Source organism: Bombus impatiens, unplaced genomic scaffold (assembly GCF_000188095.3).
Source record: "Bombus impatiens unplaced genomic scaffold, BIMP_2.2 scf_0418, whole genome shotgun sequence".
In the NCBI taxonomy this organism is placed as follows: Eukaryota; Metazoa; Arthropoda; class Insecta; order Hymenoptera; family Apidae; genus Bombus; species Bombus impatiens.
This window is the reverse complement of record NT_176837.1, coordinates 2,999,056-3,017,733: the sequence shown is the minus strand read 5'-3', so window position 1 is coordinate 3,017,733 and position 18,678 is coordinate 2,999,056. Positions and strand designations below refer to the sequence as shown.

Genomic DNA, 18,678 nt, shown 5'->3' with positions numbered 1-18,678 from the left:
GCGGCAGTTTAACCCGCCGAGCAATTAAGGCGATACGATCGGTGCTCTCGTGAAATAACGTCACACTGCAGAGAGCTGGATACGTGGATAAGTGCTCTGTGTGCTCGTTCGTCCTCTTCTCTCTCTCTCTCTCTCTCTCTCTACCGCTTCATACCTCCTCGTTTTCGCTCGCGCCTCGTGCCAACCATCGTGTCACGTCTCTCTCTGTTTCTCTCTCTCCGTTCCTCTTTGCCAGCCGTTTCACCGTCCGCGTACGCTTTCTCTACCCGCCCTTTATCTATTATGCTGCGAGTTGCGCGTGTGGTATACACAGCACGCGTGCATGCGTCTGTGCTTGCATGTACGCTTTGCATCGCGTTTTCACGTGCGCGCACCACGACAACCTCAAACACCACGACGACGACGACGACAACGGCGACGACGACGACAACGGCAACGACAACGACGACGACTACGACAACGACGACGACTACAACAACGACGACGACAACGAAGCTGCTAGGCGGCGACGACGACTACGACGACAACGACCAGCTGTGTGTTCTCTGTGCTGCTTGTCGGAACTCTGCCAGTCCGGGCATACCATTCGTGTGGCCCGACTTAACTTAATAACACGGCACCCGTGACGCTTATGCACTCGGTGTTGCCCAAGTAAATGCACCGTGGAAACTGCTTGTAAACCCGACACCGACAGCCTTTTTCCTTCCCTCTCCCCGTCCCTCTGGCTAATTAAAGTTAAACACAAATTACTAACGTTTCCGTGGCACGGCCCCGTTGCGTGCGCGTGAACCAGGCTTGATTGCCTCGGAAACTGTTAAGTATCGCGGGCCTTGTAAATCTCCTTTCAATGACTGAATGGTTTCGTGACCGATAAAGGAATGGTTGGGGACGCACCGTGTTTCCGAACGAATCGTGCAATCGCTTTCTCTTTAACTTTTGATCGCTTTTTGGATGATTGCCGTCGATATCGATCGTTCTTGCAAGTTTTTTTCAACCTGCAGAAAGAGTACGAACTTCCTGAGCTGAATGCAATCGATTTGCCATATGAGTACTCTCAGAAGCCAAATCGATCAGCTCCACTTTTTCCTAATTACTTAATTTTGTTACGTAAGTACACGATCGATGTTCGATTGTCGAAAAACAAATGACTTACTTCCACGATAAGTTTACTTATTGCACGAAGATGATAGGAGCAGGAGAAAATTTTAAGGCGCATTGGAAGAACGCTATTTATAACATCATTTCCTTGTAGGTACTCTTCGATTTATGGAGTTGATCAATGTGGATTTTGAACGGCTCATATAGTAGCCTTGATGGGAAGGATGTAGCGAGGTTATAAATTAATCGGACTCGAAAGAACACGAGTTTTGATCGGCGAAACAGAAATTCAAGAAGATTTAAGGGGAGATAAAGCTCTTGAACCTTGTCAGCAGCGTAATATGTTAATTTAAAACTACACATGTAGTTCTCTTTTTCCAGCTACAGAGGTTAATTTTCAGTATATGCATAAGTATTTCCTTTTACTATGTAATATATAATTATCATAAAGAATAAAAAGTGATACAGGTTTAACATATTCGCCTTTTAGTCTGACAAAGGTGTCTACAAGCATCCAAGAAGCATACGATCCCAACTGCAGTTAGATCAATTAATAAGTACATTTAACGATTTGATCCGCCACCTTACAACATTCTTCCTCCCAAAAGTACATCGTAATGTTTCTATTTAGAAGCTTCGTAATTGACTACGCACGGAACGTAAAGCGAACAAGGTTGATGAAGGTAACGTTGTCTGGTAATGAAAAGAAGAAACGAGCAAAAAAAAAAAAAAGGAGAGAAGTTATACGTCGACGTCGTGATCGTCGAGTGAAAGATAACAGCGAGCAAGCGGAGGAAAGGAAGGGTTTAAAAAAACACGTGGAAGCGGAACGAAGATTAAATGAACAGAAGCCGGAGAGAAGCGGAACAAAGGACCAAAAGCAACGGTTCGTCTACTCCGAGTGGACCAGGTAATTACTGGTCGAATCTCCTCTGTCTTTCCCCACCTCTGACGCCTATCTTTTCCAGCCCCTCGTTCCCGTCTACGCCAACCGCCCTTGCGCTTCCAACCCGTAGAGAGTTGCCGCGAAAAAGCAGCACGAGATAAAAGCGCCACGAGAAAACTCCGAGCCGAGCTACGCCAATGGGGCGCGGTACTTTAGCGACACAAAGGAAGCTCAAATATCGGCCAACTGTCGTAGCCCGGTGCCACCCAACCCCTGGAACGACCTCTCTCTTTCACTGTCCGTTTCATACCTTTTCTTGCTCGAAACGAAAGCAGGGGAGAAAAAGAGAGAGACAGAACGTTTCAACAAAAGCATGACGGTACAAAAGCTCTACGATAATAGGAAGCACGGCAAGAACCACCCTGGTAGTTCGGCCACCTAATCTGTTACAGTCATAAACCCCATTTTTGCTCCTCCATCGTCGTCCTTATACGAGCACCCAAAACCAACCTCTGTATTACAGTACATATAACCACCTATACAATCACGTAGAACCACACACGTACGCTATTAGTAGTACGTGAAGTCAAATTTTTCTCGGGATTACGTCTACCGACCAGTGCGCCAATCGTCCCTCTTTAACAAACAGATTATTCCGTGCTTCTCTAAAATTCGATATCAAGCACATTTTGAAAAATATTTGTAACCTTTGGTAAGGATTGTTGTAGCAGGTGTTGGAAGTATAAAACTATAAGAGTAATTTATAATTTTAGAATTGAATCGTATTCAGCGAATGCGTGGATTGAATTTCGCGCTAACTGGTAAACTAAACTCTATAATTCTCAAAATTCTGAATCTCGTGCGTGAGTCGCGTATAAAATACACGAAAGATTGAATTATGAACTTAAAAATATCGTAAGACAAACAAATCGCCCAACTCATTGTTCAAATACTATAAATTGCCGAAAGCCAACCTATCATACCAAACATCTCATAATTTCAACCAGGCGAAACCTATATAGAACCACTCATCTTCCTGGTTCGTGATTCTTCCTCTTCTTCCCATGGACCAAACAGGCATCGACATCGCTCGTTTCATCCTGGCAACCTTTAAGAGCCGACACAATGTTCGAGGCAACTTTGCATAAGGGTTGACTGCGTCAGGGGTGAATATGTTACAATTACTGGCAAACCGAACGAGTCAGAGGGACTTTGAAAAGGCTGGGCTCGCTTCAATCCTCGACACTTATGGACAATGTCACCCTTACCTATCCCCCTGGCCCGATACCGTCCCCATACCATCGCCTTTTTTTTCTCTCTAGAGGGTGCAGGGTGCACGGTTACGTCGAAATGAAATTTCTCGAGCAGGACGGCCACACGGCACTCACCACCACTTTCTTGCTTGGTTCACGATAATCTCGTTATCCGATATTATAGGGTGGATCCGTGGCCACTCTCCCTCCTTCTCTTTCCGTTCACCCCTACACGAGGGTGAGCGCACGAGCAATGAAATTCGAGAAGAATCGTTCCGTGGCGTCTAAATTGCGATTCTAATCGGAGAATGGCACGCGTATGTGCTCAACGATCTGTTTCGACGTGGCCGTAAATGCGGGATTTATGTGAATCACCGGCGGCCACGATTTGTCGAGAGCCAACGAGAGATTACAAAACAACTCTCTTCGCGGAGTCGTTCGACCGTTCAGCGTGGCTGAGTCGTGAGTTTAACACCGTTCCCTTGGTTTCCGGCTTCGCATATATATATATATACATACTTACGTATATGTATAATACACGCGTGCCCCTAGCAAATGTTTCTGCTACATTTCGCAAGCGTTTTGACGCTTCGTTGAAGGACCATGGGTCAGACAATTACTCGATATTTTGACACGTCAATTATAATTTTTAAAGCTTTTTTTAAACCAGTCGTAACGCAGGTTTGGATAGAATTTGTCTAAAATACACGCTGGAATTATGCAAATATTTTAATCGAAAATATTATATATATAGTATTACATGTAGAAGAAATTACAATACAAATTGGAGCGAATCAAGATCGAATGTGGAATTTATCGATAGATAATTAACAACTATGGTAAATTACTTGAGGAATTTAAAATACATCAGAGAAGAACAATTCAGAAAAAGGTTGCAGAATTAATTAGAATATTCGTTGATAAAAAATATGCCAGACGTATCCGAAAGAGGGAAGAAAAACAAAAGGAAACGAAATTATATAAGTTCTCCATTCTCGTAGATGGTACGAGGTGAACCGCCTCTAATTGTTTTTCTATGTCCAGACCAGTCGTTAACCTGTTTCTCGCGGCTATGATTGGTACGGGTTGAACGGAACCAGATAAATGTGTAAGCGTGACAAGGAAGATAGGGAGAAAAGTCTTTCGTGTCTCCTGGATGTCGAGCCATTATCGGAGCTATCTCCCGACAACGGTCGACCGAGGGTTTTTAAGAGCGTGGCTGCCTTTATCTGCGAACAAGCTGCAGCTAATGTAGCTACGCGACGAGGTCTCGGCGACCTAACTATGTACTTCCTCCCTTTTTTTCCTCTCCTCTTTCCCCTTTGCTGTTCTTCTTTTTTATTATTATCTCCGAGTTGACTTCGTAGTCGTTTCGAGACAGCGTGAAGTGTTCAAGAAAGGAGTGGAAAGAAAAGGAAAAAAAGAAACGAGATACATCTTGTTACCGTGGCGTGGACAACGAGGGTCCGAGAGTTTAGATTTAATAGGAAGAAGAAAAAATGTATCACAAAAAGATGGCATAAAGCTCTAAGATAAATAAAAACAAATTTCCTTAAACTTTTCGATTCATGAATTTGATTCTGAACCGAGTGGCTCAAATAAAGGATTTTAACTATCCTTCGAATTTCCCCTGTAAACCATGTGTTCCAAAAATCAGAATTTTATACAGTCTGGTTCATCTTGAACCAAAACAAAGTGAACAACATTATTGTTTTCTCAAATATCAACTAATTTGCACCAACGTATTAAACTTTAAATTTCTCAAGATTAGAAATATTAAATCGCGTCGTTGCCCCAAAACGTCAACATATCCACGTCACCTTTTAACTAATTAAGTTAAGACTATAGATAGAGTCAAAATGAACAAGAAAAAGAAGACCACATTTTTTAAACCATCAAGATACAAATTACAAATATCACGACGCATTGTCTATACAAATGGTACGAGTAAACAGAGTCGTGCACAACAGAGAAGATCCGGCCGCATGAGATTCGCTCGACTTCGTTGATGCGTGTATGTGCTTGCATTTCTGCGACGGAGTTCACCGCGCATAGTTCCTGTCCCTCTTCCCGCTCAAACAACTGGGATTCCCCGTGGAACGCGCGTTCTGCCGCTCGAAAAGTCACCAGAGCGTGCGCAGTCTTGTAACGCTGGTAGCGAATACCAATATTCGCTCTAGCGACTACGAAACTGGCTGCGGAATCGTATTGTGCGCGTGCTTGCACAATCTTCGTACGAATCCTGTACGAGTTACAATCAAAGAGCTATACGTGCGCGTGTGTCTACTGGAAATTATTCGACTGGGAAAATATTCGAGCACTATCTTTCTTTGGTTTTAGCGTGCGTGCGTGTGTGTGTGTGTGGAGTAATTAAGCTACTCGAATGTTCATCGAATCACATTTGTGACAGATTACGGTCGTTCCACTGTATTATCTATATATTCCGCTACATATCGGAATTGATTCTTTATTTTAGCTTTTAATTTTGTTTCAGTTCTTAATACTAAATATTATTTCGATTATTGATTTGTTGAAACAGCAGTATAAATAAATATCGAAGAAGTTGCAGACTGAAATTATGTCTGAAGGGTTACTATAACTGTAAAATAAACGGTATCTTGTTTTTGAGATTGCGATGGAAACTAATTCATTACATTTATCGCTCTTGTGGATAAAATACATCGAATCGCGCTTGAGTATTTTATTTATAAAGATTGTTGTGTGGACTTTTAAAACGACAATTATACATAGCCTATCTTAATTTATAAAGGTGATTTTATTTACATCGTCAACGAGCTTTAGATTAAAATTATCGATTCGTACGATTGTTTTTACTCTAACACGGTTAAAACAATCCTTTGACATAATTACACTTGTTTGTGAATGAACAGAAAAAGGAATTTAAAAACAGGACATTATAAAAAAAACGAATAAAGATATGATCGTACACGTGTAAACTATCCGACTTTTCCTTTAAAGATTTACCTCACAACCGAACATATTAATCTCCGACGTCTAACAGTTTTTCCACCGTTTCAAAATAAATGATAAATTCAAAGAGCCGATAAATCCCTTGCGCCCACGTCTAATATTAGAACACGTGCTCCGTCTTTATCTAATCTTGACAAACGCGATCCTTTTACATGGCTTTCCGGATTAATCAAAAGCGATACATCAAGTGCAAAGATCGGACTCAATAACACTATCGAATACGTGTTAACACGTAAGAACCCGTACCCTTAGTCGTATAACCTAGGCACGTAGAGAACAGAGAGTGCTACAGGTACACGTATATAACGTTGTTCGCCGGTGAGGAGCGAAAGAAGCATACGAAGCTTCCGAAAAGGAAACGGCGGTGCAAGTAAGACGCTGCAAAGTGCAAGAAGGAAAGGCGAAGAAGCGAGGGAAGGAGACAAGGTAGCCACAGATGGGATCGAGCCGGTAGTATACGGTAGCCCCCATGTATATCATTAACCTCATCCTCGTTTTTCGCCTCCTCCTCGTATACCCTGTTCCATCGCTGCCACCTTCTCCACCTTCGTGTGGCGAGCGTAGGTCTCGACGGCCCGATGAAACAGGAATATCCTGTCTCCCTCCCGCGGCAGTCACGCACCAGCCCGATGTCTCTGTCTTCGAAACGATCTTCCCTCTCGTTTCGATCCCCGTGCTTGTGCGCTATTCTCGTCTCTCTCGCTCCAGTGACCATTCTCGTTCGAGCCGTTTCACTCCTTCGTTTCTCTACGAAGCTCTCGACTGCTCTCATTCCCGCAACAGTGGAGTATATAATTCTATCCTGCTTCGTCGGCGACGCTCACCGATTTTCCGTCTCAGTTAGCCTGCTGGCTGCTGGTAGCGAGCGAGCCAGCGTGCACAAACGAGTAATTAACTATCTCCGTGTGGGACACGTGTTCCCACCATGCTCTCCCTTCTCTCTCCCCATTCATCGAGCCACGTCCCGGCGCTTTCTCCGTCTCTCGCCAACACGGTGTCTCGTTCGTCACGCTGTCTCGCTCTCGGACACGCTGTCCCCGAGCCATTCTGTTTGCACACACGCTCTTATGTTAATTCAGCTTAACGCCCCAAAGCCCTCGAGGGTCGCGGCTCGCTTCCAAAAATTACGACCGATCACGAAGAGGGACCCCCGAGGTGGTCACGGACGACCTCGTGGAAAATAATAGGGACCCCTTCTGTGTTGTTCAGTTAGGGAGGGGGGAAAGGGAGATGCTCAGTGAGGGTCGTTTACGGTTAGGGCTCCCAACGATTGTCGTTGGAATACTTGATGAGTGGTATATAGTATATACCAAGGACTGGATTAGCCAGGCCCTCGGCATTTACGTGTGACCTGACACGACGACCGTAAACAGGAATTTGATAATCCGATAGCGTGAGCTACGAGTGGATAACTTCGATCCGGTTGGGCCACATTTAGCTAGCCACTTTTCGTCTTTCCTAGATTTTTTCAGTATTAACCAAACTTAAAACAACTCTCTGCAAACTAACAAACAGAATCTCTAATCGCGATCGTACGTTTCTTTTTTCTTTTTCTATCTCTTTTTTTTTCTTTATGCAAAATCCGCTACAACGGTTCGTTGTCTATCTGCGTGAAACGTTTTTCCTCTTTCCTTTTTCTGCTTTGCACGGGAGAAGAACACGTGCTATGCAGATTAGTTCTAGAAACTCGAGCCACTGAAGTGGAACGTGACAATTTATTTTCAACGAGCCGATATAACGATGAATTAACACGAATACGATTCAATTATGCAATGGAAAGCGGCACAGACTTAATCGATATTCAATCGACTGATAAAAGCCGGAGGAACGGAGATAGAGACGGACGATGATACGTAGAAGCAAAGACGAAGATAGAGGATGAGTTCACGGTGAGGAAGGCTGATAATATATATATCCGATTCGTTTGACATCGATGATACGGAACTGTATTGAAAATGAGCTTATCCAAGGCTTCCTGTATTTTATTATACAACAGACGACGAAGGTATTTCGACACTTACCGTGGAAAATTCTCTGAAATATCATTAACACTACAATTAGTCACGAGTATTTATTGTTTATTATTACGGACAGCACATCTGTCCGTAACAATTTTTGAAAACTTTTCCACATTGTCACATTGTAAGGTTTACAACTCGGATCACGTCTACAACTTAATTACCATTTTAAGCGTTGGATAGATCCACTTGATAGCAAACAACGTTTCATAAACTTCGACAGCAAGAAAAACTCGGCAATAGACCGCAGGACGATGTGACTAATGAGACGTTAAGCTCATGTACAACTTGCAAGACGCGCACGACATTTCGATGGTCACACGATTGGACAGACACACACATTCCCACCTCGCAAAAAACGTTGACGAAAACACACTCCCTAGACTGACCCCTAGGATATAAACACCAAGCGCTTCGAGAATAAGAGACTTACAAATCACAACCATACTAAGATATCATTAATACCGGAACACCAATTCGGATTCAGAAACAAACACTCCACTATAAAGCAAATGCACAGGCTAGTCAATGAAATAATACTAGCACTAGAAAACAAACAATACTGTACAGCCCTCTTTATGGACATAGAGAAAGTATTGGACAAAATAAACCACGCAAACCTACTACAAACAATCAGGAAACAATTCCAGGAGCAAACATACCAATTAATAAAATCCTACTTAAGCAGCAGAACCTTCGTAATAAAAATCAAGGACACATACTCCGAAGTCAAAGACATCAAGGCAGGAAGCGTTTTAGGACCAATACTGTACACACTATACACGGCTAATATCAACAAATATTAATAGCAAAATACTGACATTCACGGACGACACAGCGGTACTAGTCAGGCACACTAACCCTGTAACAGCAATCACATTACTATAAGAACATATCACAAAAATAGAAAAGTGGCTACAAGTTAAACAAATTAAAGCAAATCCCGATAAATGCAACCATATTACATTTACACTGAGAAGACAGAAACTACCAAGCATTATACTAAACGGCACACATAGAAACTACCAAGCATTATACTAAACGGCACACACATAATACAAACAAGGCAAGTCAAATACCTAGGACTCCACTTAGATACACGATTCACATGGAAACAGCATACTAAAACAATAATAGACAAATACAGATAGCAAGGTGACAAATGTACTGGCTAACAAGCCGAAAATTCAAACTAAGTATAGAAAATAAATTAAAAATATATAAAATGGTTATAAAATCAATCTGGACATACGGAATACCACTATGAGAAACAGCAGCAATGAGCCATATAAGCAAAATGGAGACAATGCAAGTTAAAATTCTTAGAACAATAGTAAACGCCCCATGGTAGGTTAGAAACGATGACATTCGGAAAGACCTGGGAATACCAACGGTCAAGGAGGAGATTAGCAGATGTGCAAAAAGGTACAGAGAAAGAATAGCAACGCATTCGAACCGGCTGGCAGCGGAAACGATCAACACATCAATCATAGAAAGAAGACTAAAGAGGAAACACCCAACAGATCTCATAAGAGATATAACCTAATGAACACGAAGATGGTACCCCGATGGTACCCACATGATAATCAAACAGCCAAACAATTCTACCAAATGTCCAAATCGGACAAATTGTGAATATGAAATTTTAAATAAAAAAAATAAAAAAAAAGAAAACACGATTGGACAGACACACACATTCCCACCTCACAAAAAAACGTTGCCGAAAACACACTCCCTAGACTGACCCCTAGGACATGTTCTTTTTATTTATTAAAATTTACAATCAATTCTCGCATTGAGAATTTTCAGTAATTATCCCTAGGATATAAACACCAAGCGTTTCGAAAATAAAAGACTTACAAATCACGACCATACTAAGATTTCAAAATTACCATCATACTAATTTTAAATAAAAATTTAACAAAATCACAATCATACTAGAATTCTTTAATCAACCTTCCACTTTGTGCATTAATATGATCCAAGGTTCGCTACTCACCGGACAGTTATAATTTAATTGATTGCTAAATAGTGGAGAGTACCAATCTGAAGATGTATATAGAAGTTACCAGATACTTACTATAATGTGTGTTTACTAAAATATTAATAAGCAACGTGAATGGTCGTCTTAAACGTATAATTAATGCTAACGGGAAGTGCCACTAAATATTCCAAGGTTTATTAATATTCACTTGATAAATTGAAAAATGCAAAAAAGTAATAATATTACGAATCCTGTTTTATAAATTTACTTCAGAACTTATGGAAGCAAGATATCAGTTTCTTGAGAACCGAATCTTAATTGTGTACTCGTACAATGAAATTTAGATGTAAATGAGAAACGAAGAGAAGTTCAAACATCGTGTAATTTCCGTATATAAATATTCGTATTTGTTTCAAACTTTTCCGATATGAACATGGTAGTCTTATTATCTTGTACATCATACATTACATTACCCCTTCTATAACGCGTATAATATATTCAGAAAAGATGTTTACAAGTATTCAAATACACATTTCCATGAATTACCATATGTTTTTCTATTCGTGACAAACTGCGAGTTTTTCCAGCTCGAGTTTTCCTCGTCAATTTTCTACAATCACAAATGGTAAGATGATTGGTCGAAGACAATGGAACTGGCGTCGTTTGGTCGCGACCTCTTTTTATATATACTTTGTTCCTTTTGACATTGCCGGTGAAACCAACACTCAAGAGATCGTAAAATAGCTGTTAGACTATTTGTTCCATTGCCTTGAAATAACGACTGTTTCGAAAATTTAATCCGGTATCGTTTAGCGGCGAACATTACAACTTACATAAGCGGACTCCTTGAAGTTAAAAGGCGTTATGTTTCTTTCAGGTGACTCCTCCCGTTGTGGGAAATTCTCGATATACAATATTTATTTTACTTATAACGGGGCGCCAGAACAAGCAAACTGGCAGAGATTCAAGGGGATAAGGACTCGAGATCTCGGTCAAGCACGACAAAGACATTTCTAACCCTGCACTTTAATTGCTGTGCCAATTGCACCTTAATGAATTATTGATCGAATAAACGATAAATGTACAAATGTACCAACGATAAAAATACATAATAAATCTTATCAAGCAGCGTTATAGCGTTATATGGAGAATCATGAGAATGTAGTTACCGAAAAAAATTGTTCGTAACATGATTCAACGTCAATAAGGTATCCGCAAAGAAAACATTCCCGAAAACCACAAAAACATCCAGCTACATTGCAAGCTATATACGAGTTACACTCAGCCACGAGAATACCTATAGGATTGTTTTTATGATCTCGTTCGTGAGCATATCTGGATAGGCTCGTAACAGAAGTAACAGAACAAAAATACGAATGTTGTCCAGCGAGTTTCAGGCCAGCCAGTGTCACTGTCCTGCGCCTAAAAGAAACTGATTAGTATCCGTGTGCGCTAGTCGAACGCAAATATTTGGACGTTTCTCTTTTCCTTCGTTCCACGGCCGTCTGTAGACGGTATCCATGACGACGTGGCCTAAGAGATACGTCAGAGTGAACGTCGACCGGGAACAGAAGGAGATGGAGAAGAAGCGTGCACCAGGCCCGACGAACGTCCGACAAATATTTGCATAGCGTGGTGGGTTTGCGGAAAACCAGTGTGCCGCCGACCGGATAGACGTATTCGGAAAGAATATCCCTGTGTAGACGCGTATATACACGGTGATCCAGAAAGAATGGCTCGAGTAATTTTGAGGTACACAGTAATTGTAAAATCGAGAGAAAGAATTATAGCCGCGTCAACGAGAGACTAAAAATTAATTAATCAAAATATCCCAAATCATTTTTACAAATGAGTTTTACTTTTACTGCGTTCGACGTTGCTTTGAGTTGACGCGATTGTCTCAGCTAGGTTATGTATATGATATCGCTTTTATGTAGAACACGTACTAAAAGATCAGAAAATTATGGGAAATATTTCGTAATAATTTAAGTCAAACACATACGTAGAGTTTTAGAGACAGACAATTATTTGTCTATGAAAATTATTTGCCAGCATACGTATAGCATTTTTGAGTAATGAAAATCGAATTCGCAATGAAAAATGAATTTAAACATAAGGACGTAAAACAATTTTATAGAGTTATGAAAGAAGCTTTAAATAAATACCTATGCTATTTTACTTTACTTTATCTCTTTCAAAGTTAATTTTTTAATTTCTATGCTAATTCAACATTTTCACTTCAGGCACCGTATACACCTAAATTGCTCCGCTCTTTTTTCCAGATCACCCTATGTATGTATATAAGTGAACGAGCAGTGGTTGAAAATTCACGAGAGTGTCGTTCGAGGATATCGCTAGAAAAACGTTCAGACAGTTTTCGTGGCTGGACGCTATTCGTGGTCTTGAAACGCGGTGCAAGGAAGAAAATCCCTAGAGTATTTCGTTTTAGGTTCTTCGCAGAATCATCGACCATAAAAAGATTTTCACTTGTAGAGAGTTATAGGTGTTATGGGCAAAATCCTGTCAGTGCCACATTTTAACTACCAGCACAAGCTGTTTTCTCTTTACTTTTATGTTATGAGTTTAGTCTATGGATAGAGTTGGCCATATTAGTTTAGAAATATTAGTTTAGAGTATGTTGAATGGTTTAGAGAGAGGAGGTTAATTTTAGAGTACACAATTGGTGTCGAAATAAGATCCTTCTTTTTTTTTAAGTATACTTTAATGCGTTATGAGTGCAATTTCGGGCACTTAGAGAAAATATTACGATTAATTAAAAATTTCTGTGACTCGAAAACTACGAGTATAATAGCTATAAATAGACTGACCTAATGCCACGCTAATCTTGGGATAATGAAACATAGTAGTACAGCGATAAAAATGTGAATAAAGTAATATTCATAAGATACAAATACACGAATGGATAAAACGTGAAAGATACTTGAATAATTTAATATTGCAAAATTTATCTCCAGAAAATGTCCACTCGATCAATCAGAAGAAATACACAACCTAAGTACAGCTGAATCTTTTCGATCAATAAAAATTGCATTCACGATATCGATAATTCCTAAAATGATCAATCTGTTTTCAAATCTTTAAGAAGAATTGTAAAACGTTATCGATAAATTAACCACAGCTTCCGTTTCGAATAACGACTGGCAAATCTAATATGTCGTGTGATAGAAGTCAAAATCACCATTCTGTACTAAAAAAAAAGTAGTAAATTTATCGCCATTGTTCGGAGTAGCAGTATCTCATAAATGGTTCGCTTTAAACTTGTATTATTCAGCACTTTGAATTCGGTCTGAAGCGTGTCATGAAACCATAATAGTGATTTTAAAATCCTCGTGATTATTAATCAGAAAAATTCCATTTAGTTCCTCTAATGAATTTGCCAATAGTTGTATAACATTTTACATTCTCATCCATTTATTTCAGATATATTACCTATCAAAATCGATGAAAATATCAGGAATATAAAAATCGGAATATCTAAATAAAACCATAAGAATTTCAACCTGGAATCTTTCTCGTTCAAATATACAATTTTATTAAAAATATTGGAGATATCTGGTGTAACAAACAGTTGTATAATATAATACAGATCAATATCAATATTTGACTATTTTTCAAAACCTGAAAACACCTGCACGATCAATTTTCCCTATGGAATGTAAACAATATATTTGCCCATGAAGCATAGAATTCAACAAATATCGCAATACCATCACTTATACCTTTATTTAATTTGACCAATTTCCTGTCTGATCTTGCAGTTCAATAAATACTACAGAAAAAGTAAAGCCTACAATCGAGCCTGGTGAATGAGTCACCAAAGCCAATCACCTATTCGAACTCCTTTAGAACCACGTTCCCGAATCGTCCACGAAGGCCGTGGCATTTTTCGTGGCATCGATGCCGGTGCAGGATAATAACCCCCCGCGGTGAGAAATTACAGAGTCCCAAAGCGCCAGGATTAAAGGACGAAAAAGTGTACGGGAGAGCGGTGCGCGATCGTGGATATGCGATCGATATTACAGATCTGTGCGTGCCGCCAGCAGCGATAAGTAATACTATATAGCCGATTGTATGGACTTGCGGAGAGAGAAAGAGAGGCCCGCGAGCAATTTTACACGGGGCAGAAAGGTACGGGGGGGAGGGGTGTAGAGGCGAGGAGAGAAATGTCTGCAGTCACGGAAGAGGAGTCATGGAAACGCGAAACGCTCCGGTGTGCGGCAGCGTGATGTAGCAGAGCCAGGGAGCAGCGTACGCAGGCTCAAAGAAGGGGGAACACGACAAACTGCCAAGCCTAATGCCAATTAGTGCCATTCTCCTGTACGAGCAAGTCCGAGGGGACTTGAAGAGGCTTCCTCGGACTTTCTTTTTCCCCCTATCCACCTTCCAGCGAGGTTTACAAAGCGGTTAGGCGTATTTATCGCGCTGTATACATGCAGAACGTGTACACACGTGAACGTTCGCGTGGTGACTATATGTATATTCATGCGCATGTGTATAGCTGCGCCACGGTATCCGTCGCTCCTTGCCAAGTGCCTGCACGCATTATTCGTGGCGAACGTGCACGAAATACTTATGCACTCGCACATTCTCCAAATACACATATACACGCGGCCTTCGTCAGTGATACATACGTGTGTCTTTGGATATAGGTGCACGCATACATTCGAGCGTAGGCAAGTATGCGCACGTTTTTTCCCTTTTTTCCTGGAGGATAGTTCGATTTATAAAGCCGTGACTAACGAGCCGTGAAAATCGCGAGCGGTCCTCCGTATCGAATGCGCGATGTTCCCCTCCTTCCGGACATGTTCCCATCGCTCTCAACATTCTTTTTTGCCAACCACGGGGGAAGAAGTTATTAGTGACGCGAATCCGGTTAATTGTACGTGTAATCTATCACAAGACCGATTATCGCAGCCATAGATGTTATGAATAATTAAGGCTGAGGTGAAAAGACGTTGCGTGCAACGATGATAAAGCGTTGATGGGTGTAAACACGATTCGAGGAATCGTTAGCCATTACCGGAGGAACGATGGAGAAATTCGTAGTCTCGATCGAAACGCTTGCTTAACGAGTGTTCGAACTGTGCTATTTGAAAGGAATCGCCACTTTGCCAGCCACTTCATCGCGAGGTTAATACTAGAAGCGATTCAGCTTCAGAGACGGAAGATTAAGCGGTGAGGAAACGATCGAGGAATATATACTGGCACGAGATTGCCCGGACCACGTACGAAACGGTAGAACTCTCCTTTCGAAGGAGTTAAAAGGAGAAGTGAAAGATGGTGGAGGCAATTCGAGAGTTATTTAAACGAGCACCGAACAGAGAAGGGGGGTCCTGGTGGAAGCGGAGTTCCATTCCACTTGAAAACGCATGCAGACGTAAACACAATCGCTCCGGCACAATGGATTATGTTCCGAACACTCGAGGAACCCTTGTAGCTCGGTTGAAACGGGCAGTGTCTGAGAAAGCTCGACGAGGATAGAACGAACCCCCAGCTTTACCAGTTCACCAGGGCTATCTATAGAGGGCACGGCCGAAAGATAAATAATTGCCTGAAAAGCGTTGCCGGAAGACAAACAGACGGGGCACGAATGTCTCGCCGAAACGCGAAAGAAAAGATCCAACCCTTCTCGTGCGTGTAAGCCATCACTACTGTCATAATGCAAACAAATTTACTCGATGGGCAATATTTATTGACCACGAGATACGGCGCACGTTTATATATTTCCATCTGCCCGCAACGGTATGAGCATTTTGAAATCGCGAGCACTTCGGTCTGCCAGCAAAGCCGGAAGTGTATACTCTTCACGGTACGTTGTTATCATCGATTCGATTCGGTTGAAGATTTTCATCGCATGTTTCGCAAACTATCGAACGACGGCAAGAAATTTCTATCCCTCGTTACCTTCGCAATTTATAAGACATTTTTCATGAGTTCGTAAATTATAAAACATCGATGTGAGCGGTGGATTCGAATGGTTGTGAAACGGACGAGCGCACGAAAGCGATTGTAAAGCAATAAAGAAGAAACGAGCTTTTGCTGTGGGATTTCTCGAGTAGGATGTTCCTTGTTGAAACAGAAGACGGAATTGGAGGGGTGGCAAAGTAACCACGAGGGTCCATAGGTAAAGCACTCCACACAGCTCTTCTCTTCTCCTTTGCACTCCCAGTGGACCAATTTACGGCACCCTGAGGACTCGGGTATTACGCTTCACGCTCGGGGGTTCGTTTCTGGCCATTGTTGCGCCAGTCAGGGGGATTATTTCGGCAGAGACGAGGGATGCTTTCCCAGTTGCAGTTGTTCGTCTCTTTCGCTCGGCTACCCTCGGATTATACGTCTCCCCCTCCCCCCGCCAAGCACCTGCAACCAAGCTAAGCTAAACTGTCTCGTCCGATCTACCTTTTTTTTTCGGAAGTGAGGAAGTAAAGATATAAAAAGAAGAACGAGAGAAGATCCACGGCTATCTTCGCTGATTAATTCGCCTCCGATATCGGAAAGAAAACCATTTAACGTAATAAGCTACTTCAGCCAGAGTTCAGATCTCTGTATTCCCTCTGCCCCCGGGTACGGTCGACTATCGAGAGACCCATTAAAAACTCTTACAAATAGCAATTATAAACGGGAAGCCGGCGATAAAGGGCGTTCGTCCATTTAATTATCTCAGCCTTATTGAAGAGAAAACTAGGCGAGCGTGCACGAGCAAATCAAATCGTTTTATCGGTATCCGTTCCATGAACCTTAACAGTACGATTCCCGTATCGAGGAAGAATCGTCTTTTTACGTTCTCTGAAAGTTCTTATCGGAAACGAGCCGTCTGCGTTATTCTTCTTCCACTTCTTCCTCTTCCCTTCTTCTTTTCTTTTTTCACCCTTTGTTTTACTGCACTTCGATACGCTCTCCCCTCTGCCCGATACAACGTTCCCTTTTTATCGACAAGATTTTTACGGTCGTACTAGCGCGGTCTCGTGTAGAATAACACGAGAGCGGGCAGCGTAAGTGAATCTCGGGGCGCCAGTTCAGAGAGTAATGGAACAGACAATATGTCGCGTCACATAGGCGAGAGCCGGAGGGGAAAGAAATACGCGCCCCAGGTGCCGAATAAACGTTATAGGAGAATACAATTTGGCTATACTCCATCGAACCCAGTCAGACACGCTGCTCTTTCGTCGATACAGTAGGTCGCGCGAAACGATTTTTTCCGGTCGTCGCGTTCGTTCAACGTGGGTAATTGTATCAACGAGCAAACGCACAGAGGTATATCGAGTCAACGATAGGATCGAACCACTCTGTGTGTATGCGTGAAAAATGACTGATGAAGTAAAACGAGAAGAAAAAAGGGGAAATAAACAAATACACGGTGAAAGGAGATATGAACGTAAAGCAATAACGCGGCAGCGATGGAACGAGGCAGAAATTAAAACAATCGCTTCCTCCCCCTGCTATTCCTCTCTTTCCCCACCGGTGAACAAGAAGCAGCAGCGTGTAATTACCGCGAACGGGAGCACGAGATCGCGATTCCACTCGGTCAGGAAACATATAATGGGAGTATAATGCGTGAAATTTACCGGGCGCATCAGCATAATGGACGACGTGACGCTCAAGATATCACTGTGATTCCATATTTCCGTGCCGACAGCGCAACTCGATTCGCCTCGGCTCGCATGTCCCGGCACGGAGTGCCTCCAACAACGCATTACCATGTGCAGCGTGGCGTCGAACGGCTTCGAAGCTTAAAATCGCCCCGATTATCGTTCCACGCTGCTTACAAAACGTTCCCCTCCCCTGCCATTTACCAAGTCAAATGTCTTTGTTTGGTCCGTGAAATTAGATCGCATTGTTTGCACGTATTTTATTAGATCGATGTTATATCATAGACAGCGAAAAAACGAGACACAAAATCAAAACAAATAATAAAAGAAATGAAAAAAAAAAAAAAAAGATAGACCTATCATATATTCGATTTCATCGAGTTTACAAAAGTGTTTTCATCTATACGCGCACCGAACCGCGTTTACACAAGCGTCGAGGCAAACGGGCCGATTAAACGCATCAATATTTACCGAATCAGGGCCCGTCGCGAGTGCATATCACGGTTTACAGAAGGTTATGTTCGTCTAATACCGTGTATGCACTACTATTTCGTCACCGACGTACGCCTACCCCTTATCCTGTACGTAAAAAAGCAAAGCAACTATATCTTTCATCCTTATTCCTCGCCAACGTGTGTCCCTCTTCGCTTCTTCGCGGCACTCGACACAGAGCCACCTTTTTTCCACAACATTGTCACCGCCTTTCGAGGGACAGCCTCGACTCTTTTGCCAGTACTGTTTTTTTCCTCCCTCCGGTCTTCTTTTTTTCTTTGTTCGTTCCCGTTTCATTCTCCGTCCTTCTCTATTCGACGCGTTTCTCGCCCCCCCCCCCCTCCTC

At 42.0% G+C, this 18,678-nt stretch overlaps 1 protein-coding gene across 4 annotated transcripts in view; it reads right to left on the bottom strand.

The window, feature by feature from the left end:
* LOC100740902 (protein groucho-like) overlaps positions 1-18,678 on the bottom strand; it is a 177,714-nt gene that overhangs the window by 137,682 nt on the left and 21,354 nt on the right. The window contains exon 1 of one of the 4 annotated variants that reach the window (XM_012386844.3): positions 8,411-8,431. The exons of the other annotated variants lie outside the window; for them this stretch is intronic. Coding sequence (XP_012242267.1) covers positions 8,411-8,413 — 3 coding nt within the window. The 5' untranslated portion in view covers positions 8,414-8,431. Of the gene's footprint in view, positions 1-8,410; positions 8,432-18,678 lie in introns of those variants that run through there. 4 annotated transcript variants of the gene reach the window in all.